General features: G+C 52.7%; 2 protein-coding genes across 2 annotated transcripts; one reads left to right on the top strand and one right to left on the bottom strand.

The window, feature by feature from the left end:
- Positions 1-1,064: 1,064 nt before the first annotated feature.
- CDC26 (cell division cycle 26) lies at positions 1,065-1,640 on the bottom strand. The gene is made up of 2 exons (XM_080355687.1): positions 1,481-1,640; positions 1,065-1,404 (listed from the first exon to the last, which is right to left on the bottom strand). The coding sequence occupies exons 1-2, from the start codon at positions 1,559-1,561 to the stop codon at positions 1,228-1,230; spliced, it is 258 nt and encodes an 85-aa protein (XP_080211813.1). The 5' UTR covers positions 1,562-1,640; the 3' UTR covers positions 1,065-1,227.
- A 179-nt stretch (positions 1,641-1,819) lies between these two features.
- On the top strand, positions 1,820-9,946 carry PRPF4 (pre-mRNA splicing tri-snRNP complex factor PRPF4). Its single transcript, XM_080356155.1, has 14 exons — positions 1,820-2,062; positions 2,738-2,915; positions 3,260-3,446; positions 3,661-3,748; positions 4,530-4,609; positions 4,873-4,966; positions 5,665-5,759; positions 6,064-6,122; positions 6,721-6,844; positions 7,981-8,070; positions 8,883-9,005; positions 9,123-9,230; positions 9,319-9,437; positions 9,606-9,946. The coding sequence occupies exons 1-14, from the start codon at positions 1,991-1,993 to the stop codon at positions 9,797-9,799; spliced, it is 1,611 nt and encodes a 536-aa protein (XP_080212281.1). The 5' UTR covers positions 1,820-1,990; the 3' UTR covers positions 9,800-9,946.
- Positions 9,947-10,947: the final 1,001 nt, after the last annotated feature.

Here is a 10,947-nt window from a genome sequence, read left to right as displayed (position 1 = left end):
CAGTGGCTCCATGTCTGGATGGACACCGGTGACACATGGTGTCCCTCAGGGGTCTGTCCTGGGACCAGCACTGTTTAACATCTTCATCAATGACACAGTGGGATCGAATGCACCCTCAGCATGTTTGTGGTGACACACCTGAGGGATGGGAGCCAGCAGGTCATGGGGGCAATTCTGCCCCTCTGCTCCGGTGAGACCCCCTGCAGTGCTGGTCCAGCTCTGTGTGCTCAGCACAGGACACACATGGACCTGCTGGAGAGGGGCCAGAGGAGCCACAGGAATGATCCGAGGCTGGAACAGCTCTGCTGGGGACAGGCTGAGAGAGCTGGGGGGTTCAGCTGGAGAAGAGAAGCTCTGGGGAGACCTTATTATGGCCTTTCCATAGTTAAAAGGGGCCAATAAGAAAGATGGGTATGGACTTTTGAGCCTGTTGTGATAGGACAAGGGGTGATGGTTTTAAACTAAAGGAGGGAGATTCAAGCCGGACATGAGGAAGAAATTGTTGTCCCTGAGGGTGGTGAGAGCCTGGCCCAGGCTGGCCAGAGAGGTGGTGGATGAACCATCCCTGGAGACATCCCAGGCCAGGCTGAGAGAGCTGGGGTGTTCAGCTGGAGAAGAGAAGCTCCGGAGAGACCTTAGTGCGGCCTTTCTGGACTTCAAAAGGGCTGATAAGAAAGATGGGGACAGACTTTTGAGCAGGGCCTGTTGTGATAGGACCAGGGGTGATGGTTTAAACTAAAGGAGGGAGATTCAGGCTGGACATGAGCAGAACAGGCATCGCCTGTTGTGCCGAGTCATTATTCACAGACTGGTATAATGCTCCTCATGCTCCCCAGCATCGCCCGAGCGGGTCCACCAGCTTGTGGGGTAAACGTTTAAATGTGCATTCCCCAGCCCCCATTTGCCAGGTTACTAAATCAAAAGGTCCCAGGGCAGAGGAGGCGTTTTACCTCCTCGCTGTACCCGAGCACACGCGGGTGAAGGAATCCCCACTGTTCTCGGTGTTCCAGCCCTGCCCGCATGGTCTCCACGACCACTTAAAGCAGCTCCTGTGATTATTTTTACTTTTTTTTTAAAAAAGACGTATTTATTTAAAACAAAACACTTGGCCAAGGGGCATTCCCAGACGTGTTAACCAGACAAACTCAGGAAAACAAGCAGACGGGGAGCGGAGGGGGTGAGGCGGGCCCGGGGTGGGGGCGGCCCCCCCCCCGTGTCCCGCCGCCATCAGAACTCGAAGGTGCCGAAGTGGGCGGCGCGGCCGCCGGCCTTGGGCTGCGGCTTGTACCCGATGCGGTCGTTGATGAGCTGCTCCCGGCTCTTGTGCTCGCTGCCCAGCGCGACGGGCGCCGGCTCCTCCGCGGCCGCCGCCACCTCCGCGTCCTCCCGCTGCTTCTTGCGGCTCTGCGGGGCGAGACGCCGCGTCAGGCCGCGCGGAGACAAACCCCCCGGGGGCCGCCGCGCCCGGCCCCGCTCGCACCTCCAGGTCCTTGCGGATGCTTTCGAACTCCTCGATGTCGTCCAGCTTCAGCTCCAGACGCGTCGGCTTCCGCCGCAGCATCGCGGCCCGTCCCGCCGGCCAGCGCCGAGCGCGCCCCCTCAGCGAGCCACACCTCCCGGCGTGCCCCGCGCGGCCTGCCGCTGCCGGGAACCGCGCTTCCCGGCATGCCCCGCTCCACGGGCCACACCTCCCGGCATGCTCCTCTCCCTGAGCCACACCTCCCGGCGTGCCCCGCGCGTCGCGCCGCCGACAGGCACCGCGCCTCCCGGCATGCCCCGCGCCCGCCTGCCCAGCCACACTTCCCGGCGTGCCCCGCATGTCCCGGCGGTAACGGAAACTGCGCCTCCCGGTATGCCTCGCGCCCCCCGGAAGTGGTCGTGAGGCGCCGGGTTCCGTTTGTGGCGCGTCGGGTCTCCTCACGTCTCGTCTCGTCCCGTCTCGTCCCGTCTCCTCACGTCTCGTCCCGTCTCCGGTCCCTGCGCGGCCGCTATGGCCTCCGTGCGGCCACCGGCAGCGCGCGGCGGCGCCCGCCCCCCCGTGAAGCCGCCCGCGCCCCCGGAGGTGGGTGTTTGGGGCTGGGGCAGCTCCGGGCCCGGTGCCGCCCGGGCGGGTGAGGAGAGGCCGCGGCCCGGCCGGGGCTCGAGTTCGCTCCGGGGCTGGCGGGGAGAGGCCGCTCGGGGACACCCGGGCCCTTCACGGCGCCGCGGCCGCAGCGCTCGCGGGATTTGGGGCGTTTTCACGGGTCCCGTTGGTTTTAATTGGAGGTTTGTGCTGACGCGGCTCTCCGGGAGGCCGGAGCCGTTCGCATTCCCGGGAGGGCACCAGGGGCTGGCGGGCGGGGTCGGTGCTGCCAGCCCGGGGCTTGTTCAGCGCCAGCAGGAGAAGCTGCATGGCCTAAAGTTGTTTGTTTGTTTGTTTGTTTCAAAATAAAAACAAAACAGGACCAAAAAAACCCACAAACAAACGAAAACAACAAAACCCCAAATCTCAGAGCCTTAAAACCCAGGTCCAAATAGATAATAAACAAAAAACAAAGTATAATTTTAAGCCAGTTACTTAAAATGGCATTTTCCTTTTGATCTCTGCACTTGGGGCGCAGCTGCTAGTCCAGATGCAGTTTCAGGCATTCCTTGTGGTGCACACACTCTAACACAGCAGCTCTTTCTTGCACAAACAAGCTATTTGTTGTGTCCTTTTCAGCCAAAATGTACTTAAAATTTAGCCTTTACCTTCCAGGCCACGAAGAGCAAGCCCGCAGAAGAGAGCGATGCTCCCCCCGCCAAGAGAGCCCCCATCTTCTACGGCAGCTTGGAAGAGAAGGAGAAGGAGCGTCTGGCAAAGGGAGAGTCGGGGCTGCTGGGCAAAGAAGGGATGAAAGCTGCCATGGAGGCTGGGAACATCAACATCAGCAGCGGTGAGGATATTTCGTCATTTTGCCCCCTCTTGCTCTGAAATCAAAGAATCATTTTGGTTGGAAGAGACTCTTAAGATCGTCAAGTCCAACCATAACCTAAATCTTCCAACCATAATGTAAATCTAACACTAAACCACGTCCTTAAGAGCCTCATCTCTGCATCTCTTAAGCTTCTCCAGGGACGTGAAACTTTCAACAGTCTCTGATCAACTTTGAGTGTAATTTAAAATATAAAACATGAACCCTTTGCCTGGAGCGTTGGCTCTTTGTTCAGATCTTCCTCTTTAAGAGAGATCTCCCGTCCGATTGTTGTTTTCACCCTGACGGTTCCTTGTCTCGCCCAGGCGAGGTGTTTGACCTCGAGGACCACATGAGCGAGCGGCAGGCGGAGGTGCTGGCCGAGTTCGAGCGCAGGAAGAGAGCGCGGCAGATCAACGTCTCCACCGATGACTCGGAAGTCAAAGCGTGTCTGCGAGCGCTGGGGGAGCCCATCACGCTCTTTGGGGAAGGGCCCGCGGAGAGGAGGGAGAGGTGGGTGCTGTGGCTGCCCCGAGTCCTGCAAACGGGGAATTTATCCAATTCCTGATGTTTTCATTGTAGTCGGGGTGCAGCGAGTGCCTCCAGTCAGTAACACCATGTTCCAGCGCAGCGGGAACACTGCAGAAGGAACAGCAGACAATGGTTATTTGTCAGGTTAGGCGAGAATTCACTGGGCGAACATGACTTGTTGTGATTTTTTTTCCAGATTAAGAAACATCCTTTCCGTGGTTGGCACAGATGCATTAAAAAAGACCAGGAAAGATGACGACAGGTCTAAAAAGTCCAAAGAGGAGGTAACGGTCTGTCTTGTTCTCTGGTGCTGTGGGGTACATGTGCCTTTGAAGTGCCTTATTTTGATGGTCTTTGCTGTGTCCGGGGCTCGTGGTTTGGGTCAGTCTGTGGGTTCTCATGTCACCCCTTTGTGCTCCTTCTGTTTTGCCCATTTTAGCAGAACTGCACAATGTTTTATCTAAATCAGGAGCATTAAGCCTGGCTTGTACTTTCAGGCCAAATACCATGTGGCATACGGTGTGTAAAACAGACAAGCAGAGGTTTGGGCTGTTACTTAGCAAGTCCTCTGTTGTTGTTTATCTTCATACTTGGAAAGAAAAACAACCTGTTCCTGCTACTGCATCTATTTCTGCCTTTGATTCTTCTTTCTTTCTGCTTCTCCTGTCTCTTTTATGAGCCCATTTTTTCCTTATTATTTCTGAGGGTTGCTGTGAGAAATAAGGACAATTTCTGCAGCTCTGGGCTTTATTTTTACTGGGGGATGTGTAGGGAAGGAGGGAGCTGGACATCATTAAGTAAAAATGAGTTTGTGTTCAGCTGGAATATTCTGGAGTGAAATGGCAGCAGGTCAGGATCTGATCCGTAGGGCAGAGAGTTTGACCTGTCCCTCTTAATCCCTTTATTTTAGGGATTATTGTTATGCAAAATGCCTTTAAAAGAGGCCTTAACACAGCAAGATTTAAGAGCTGATGTGGTGGCACTTATGTCCTAAGAGGGGCTCATCTAAGGTGGAAGAGCAGTATCACATTGTCTTTTTCTTCCGTTTTGTTCTTTTTCGGACAGTATCAGCAAACCTGGTACCACGAGGGGCCGCGCAGCCTGAAAACAGCGAGGCTGTGGCTTGCTAACTACTCGCTGCCCAGGTGAGAGAAAACACACAATGAAGGACAGAAATGAAACCGTTTGTGAAATGTAGCTGCTAATCCCCCTGTGGGTATTTCAGGAAATTTGAGACCAAAGGAATGGGGAGCATTGTTGTGGGCAAGTCCCATGAGCTTAGAGCTTGAGTTCTCCGTGACTGGATGTAGCATTAGCCCAGTTTGGGGGAAGAAGAGGGAAGAGAGAGTTTCCAGCAGCAGCGCAAGGAAAATGTAGGGGTTTGTTACTCCATGTCTCCTCTTTGCAGGGCAGCAAAGCGGCTGGAAGAAGCCCGGCTGCTCAAAGAGATTCCAGAGGCGACCAGGACGTCGCAGAGACAGGAGCTACACAAATCCCTGCGGGTAGGTTTGGCATCTGCTCAGTTTTACAACTCTGTGCTGATTCCCCAAAGAGCTGGGAGGCGATGGGCTGCCTGGAGTTGCTGCCCAGCCACGGGGAGTTTTCTGCACCGTCTTGGAAAGCTTAGCTTTTCTTCTCTTTCCCTGCAGTATTTATAAAGTGTTTTCTAACTCTTCAGTGATTCAGAGATGTACTTTAGTTGTCGTCTTGCATGGCAGAGCGATGAAGAGATGCCCCTGCTTGGCACTGCTGATTGTGCAGCTAAAGGCCAAGTGCAAGGTCCTGCACCTGCGATGGGGCAGCCCTGGTGTCAATCCAGACTGGGGATGAAGGGATGGAGAGCAGCCCTGCGTGGGGGATGAATGTTTGGCCATGAGCTGGCAACATGCACTTGCAGCCCAGAAACCACCCGTGTCCTGGGCTGCACCCCCAGCCCCATGGGCAGCAGGTGGAGGGAGGGGATTGTCCCCTCTGCCCCGCTCTGTGAGACCCCCTGCAGTGCTGGTCCAGCTCTGGGTGCTCAGCACAGGACACACATGGAGCTGCTGGAGAGGGGCCAGAGGAGCCACAGGAATGACCCGAGGCTGGAACAGCTCTGCTGGGGACAGGCTGAGAGAGCTGGGGTGTTCAGCTGGAGAGGAGAAGCTCTGGGGACACCTTATTGCGGCCTTTCATTTATTTTCTTTGTGTTTGGTTACAGTCCTTGAATAACTTCTGCAGTCAGATTGGAGACGATCGCCCGCTGTCCTACTGCCACTTCAGCCCCAACTCCAAACTCCTCGCTACCGCCTGCTGGTGGGTTTTCTGGCACAACAGTGGCTGTGGGGCTAGGGGAGCACAGCAGGAGTGAGGAGGGGGATGTTACTGGGGGCTTGTGGGTCATGAGAGTTCAGAAACGCTTTTTCTTCCTGCTCTGAACACTCTCTTCATTTTAGAGCCTGGCAGAGATTTCAGTCTGAGTCCATTAGTTCCTGTGGCTGGTTGTGCGAAGTGTGTTGGTGTTTCAGCCATTGCTGAACCCCCCCGGGTGGTTTTGCAGCTCTGATCCATTCTTTGATGTTCCTGTCTATGCTTGACACTGATTTCTTGTCTTCCACAGGAGCGGATTGTGCAAGCTCTGGTCTGTGCCTGACTGCAACCTGGTTCACACCTTACGAGGTAGAGAGCGACTTCCATTGAGACTCTTTGGTTCTTTTGTTCCTCTCTGGGTTGAGTTCCCATATCTGAACTACTTTGTGACTCAAAATGTTACGTTCTTTGGGCAGATGTCAGTCTAATGAGAGCATTGCTCAGGCTTGCAGAGCATGGGCACCTGTCAGGCAATTAAGAGGAAGTCCTGGCCTTTCTCTTGGAGCTGAGACTCGAGTTGGTTGTTTCAGAAGGATGTTTTGTTTTGTTTCAAAACCTCATTTGAGTTATTTTGAGCCAAATATCAGCATTTTTGGCCAGGTCACTTAACAGCAGTGAGGTTCTTACAACGGTGGTCACAATTTTGACTGAAATACAAATGTGAGGCCAAACCTCTTTGATTCATATGTTGAACTTTCACTACATTTTAGGGTTGCAAACCTTGGATACTCCTAAATTTGCTATGGGAGGTGCAGTTCAGCTGTTTATGGGTTTCACCATTGTGGGAGAACACAGTGAACGTGTTCACTGGTACCTGTATAATTAGTGACAACGAAATGCTGTTCTCCTGAAGAACTGGCCGAGATCACATGGCAGATGATCAATTTTTATTTTCCTTTCTCTTCAGGACATAGCACCAACGTTGGAGCAATCGTTTTCCATCCCAAATCCACCGTCTCCGTGGACAAGAAGGATGTTAACCTGGCATCTTGTGCGGCTGATGGCTCCGTCAAACTCTGGAGCTTGGAAAGGTCAGAACAACACACACACCTGCAGCCTCGTTGGTTTGGGGGTTATTTTGTGTTACTAAACACTGGACATTGACCATCCTCCTGCAAATATAACCTTTTCTTGTAGTTATACCAGTGCAATTCCTGTGCCACCTCCTTCAGCAGGAAAAGGGATCACCCTGATTAGGGGAATCAAGGTGAGGGGAAACAGTCTGAAAAAAGTCAGAATTGCTGCTGGGCGTTGGTAAACGGCTTTGGGCGATGGATGGAAGATTTGGAGGTTGTTTCATTATGACCTTTACTTTAGGAGAAAATTTCCCCTCTTGGATATTAAGCAATGAACTTTTGAGTTATTGGAAAGCAGCAGTATTGGGAGAGGCACTAACCAAGTCCATGACTCTGCACAAAAGCTTCAGCCTGTGCTGAGCACAAGTGTCTCTGTTGTTGCATGGGGTAGGTTTGGAAGATGGGCGGCAGCTCAAGCCTGTGAGGAAGAGGACGGTGTGGCTCCTGAGCCCTGGCACGGGCTGCGTGTGAGAAGTGGGGCCCTGCGGTGCACCCCAGGAAGAGTCAGGCAGCTCTGAGATCCTCACTTGTTTATCCTGAGCTCAAAGTCACTGTTTCTAATTGCAGAAGCGTAACTATGCAAAGGGATGGGTTGTTCATTGGTCCCATGGGACCATGTCTCTTTAATTGGCCTGTTGGAAAGAGCTAAATGCTGTTCAGCTCTTCTGCTGAAGGAGAATAAATATTCACTTTATCCTGCCCCCCTGCAATTCTTCAGAGCAGCTGGACTTGCCATAGTTCAGGATCTGTTCTGTGTAGTCACACTAAAACTGTGAGTCGGGGACTCCGTGTTCTGTTTCTGAACTTTCAAAGTGCTAATGACAAAGGGCTTTGTTAATTCAGGAATAATAATAATCATCATTATTATCCCAGGAGAACTTTATAACCAACGTGAGTGTGGATAAAGGGGATTCACTTAGAGCTTTAGCTGTGTGAACAACAGGCAGAATTTGGAGTGATTAGTTAAAACACTGATGTTCCTGTCTGGCTTACATTTAATTAGCAGATCTTCATGTGATCAGAATGTTTACAAAGGCCTGGCTGGAGCCAGCACCTCTCCCCAGTGCTGATGATTTGTTTCTGTTTTGCAGTGATGAACCGGTGGCAGATATTGAAGGACACAGCATGAGAGTGGCCCGTGTGATGTGGCACCCGTCGGGGAGGTTCCTGGGTACCACCTGGTAGGAACATGAGGTTCTTGGCTGTGAGATGTGACCCTGAGCTGTCCCATGGGCACCAGGGCTTGTCCTGCAGAACTCAGCACAGGCGAGGGTGGCGATTCTTGGCAAAGGCCGGGCTATTGCAAAAGAAATTAAAAGCAAGTCAGGACTAGAGAAGTGATTGTCCCCTTGTACTGGGCACTGGGGAGGCCAAACCTCAAATGCTGAGGTCAGTTTCAGGCCCCTCATGCCAAGAAAGGCCTTGAGGTGCTGGAGCGAGTGGAGAGAAGGGAACGGAGCTGGTGAGGGGCTGGAGCACAAGTGTGATGGAGCGGCTGAGGGACCTGGGGGGTTCAGCTGGAGAACAAGAGCTGAGGGGAGACCTGATCTCTGAACTGCCTGAAAGGAGCTTGGAGCCAGGGGGGTCGGGCTCTGCTCCCCAGGAACAAGCGCCAGGAGCAGAGGAAACGGCCTCAAGTTGCGCCAGGGGAGGTTGAGGTTGGATGTGGGGAACAATTTCTTCCCCAAAGGGCTGTGGGGCATTGGAACAGGCTGCCCAGGGCAGTGCTGGAGTCACCATCCCTGGAGGGTTGGACAGATGGACATGAGGTTCTCAGGGACATGGGGCAGTGCCAGGGGTGGGGGAATGGTTGGACTCAATGATCTTCCAACCAAAATCATTCTATGATTCGAAGTCACTGGGATTCCTTTCTCTGCCCCTCACGTGAGAGCTGTTGGTCTCCAGCTGGAAATAAAATGCCCACAGAGTCAGTGGAATATCCCATATTCTTCTTGGAGATACATTCAGTTGGACAAATTCTTTGTTTTTACAGCTACGATCACTCATGGCGCTTGTGGGACTTGGAAGCTCAGGAGGAGATTCTCCATCAGGAGGGGCACAGCAAAGGGGTGTACGACATCGCCTTCCACACGGACGGGTCCCTCGCGGGGACGGGGTGAGTTTGCTTTGCTGGATGAGAAATGTTCTTGAGGTTTTGTTGCCAACTGCTCCAGAGATTCGTGCTGGTGAGGCTGAGTGTGCTGTGGGTGACGCTCGGGTTCTCTCTTCCCAGAGGTCTGGATGCGTTTGGCCGGGTGTGGGACCTGCGCACAGGACGCTGTATCATGTTTCTAGAAGGCCACCTGAAGGAGATTTACGGGATTAACTTCTCCCCCAATGGGTAAGAAAGGAGCTTGTGTGGTTTACATGGGAACTCCAAGTACAAACTGCAGCTTCCAACGACATGTTCTTCCTCCGCCCTCTGGCAGGTACCACGTCGCAACCGGCAGCGGTGACAATACCTGCAAGGTCTGGGACCTCCGCCAGAGGAAGTGCATCTACACCATTCCTGCCCACCAGAACCTGGTGACCGGCGTGAAATTTGAACGTAAGTGTCTCCCCCGTGATGTTCCTTATCCCCGTCTCGCCTGAGCTGTTGTGCCAGGGGATGGGGCAGCTCAAAAACACATATTCAGGCCTGTACCGGTCAGGAGTAGATTTGTTATGTTTTCACTTGCAAATCTCACTTCTCCCTTTGTCTCGTCCTCTGCCGCAGCCAATCACGGGAACTTCCTGCTCACGGGCGCGTACGACAACACGGCCAAGATCTGGACTCACCCCGGCTGGTCCCCGCTGAAGACGCTGGCGGGGCACGAGGGGAAGGTGATGGGACTGGACATCTCCCTGGACGGGCAGCTCATCGCCACCTGCTCCTACGACAGAACCTTCAAGCTGTGGACAGCCGAGTAGCTCAGAGGTGCTGCTGGTGGACTAGAACCAAGACATCAATGGCTTTGGACTTAAACTTGCTTTTTTTATATGAAAGAAAAAAGAAATCAGCTATTGCAGCAGCAGCCTGGTCTCGGGTTGAGGTGGTTTTGGAGCATCTGTGTTTGCCAGGGCTTAGAGTCACATCTTGGGTGATGTTTTTCCCACTTTTTAGGACTATTTTTTTTTTATACTACAGATAGATACTGCTTTGTGCTGCCATTTGGAAATGATCCATATGCCTCCCCCTTCTCCACGTCAGGCTCACAGGTTTTCTCTGTTCTGTGTCTGTAGCTGCCCAGCACCTCAGCACTGCTAACACCCTTCGTACCTTCCCTTTTCCAGGAGCCTTTGCTGGGACTCTGCAGCTTCAAACTTCATTTGCATTTAAAGAAATTAAAACAAGCTGTCAGAGGAGGTTCCCCTGGGTCAGCAAAGGTTGTCTCTGAATGAGGAGGTTAGTGCCCCCTCTGTGTTCACTCACAGTGGATGTTAAAGGCCAGGGGAATTTTTCCTTTCCATGTAGCATCTCTTGACCTCGAGCTGTTTCATGAACTGGGTGTTTCAAATCCACGCAGGCATCTCCTGGTTCAGTGTTTGCTGTGTCTCACCTGAGATGATGTGAAGGCGGCGGTTTCAGTGTAGGATTGTCACGTTCTAACACCATTGGGAGTTTTCTTATTTGTTGTTGAAATTCAGGTTTTGCAAATGTGTTCTGGAAAATCAAATCATGTTTTGAACGTGCCTCTGGCTCTGCCTAAGGAATGGAGAAATTCCCGGTACTTGCCAACACAGTTTGTTTGTCTGCTGTCATAAAAACCTCCAGGAGAACAGCGAAGACCGATTCCTCTCCCCACTGTTCCTTGGGCATGCGAACATGATTCTGTTTGAACATCTGCAGTGCAGTTGGGGATTGTGTTTTAAGAAAACAAACAAACAAATGTGCTTACAAGTTACTGTTCTCTAGCAGAGCATCGGGGCCTTTCTCCTTCCTCCCAAGTAGCGCAGTGGCTCTTTCTTACTCACAAGGAAAATACTCTGGGCTGAGAGGTCAGCGAGTAACAGAGAAAAATCTCAACCACCACAGAAAGCTCTTTAATTGCAGTCTCTTCTTGAAGCCAATACCTGAC

This window comes from Nesoenas mayeri (assembly GCF_963082525.1).
Source record: "Nesoenas mayeri genome assembly, chromosome: 18".
NCBI classification, from domain to species: domain Eukaryota; kingdom Metazoa; phylum Chordata; class Aves; order Columbiformes; family Columbidae; genus Nesoenas; species Nesoenas mayeri.
Note: the sequence above shows the minus strand (reverse complement) of the source record. Positions and strands in the feature narration are given on the sequence as shown.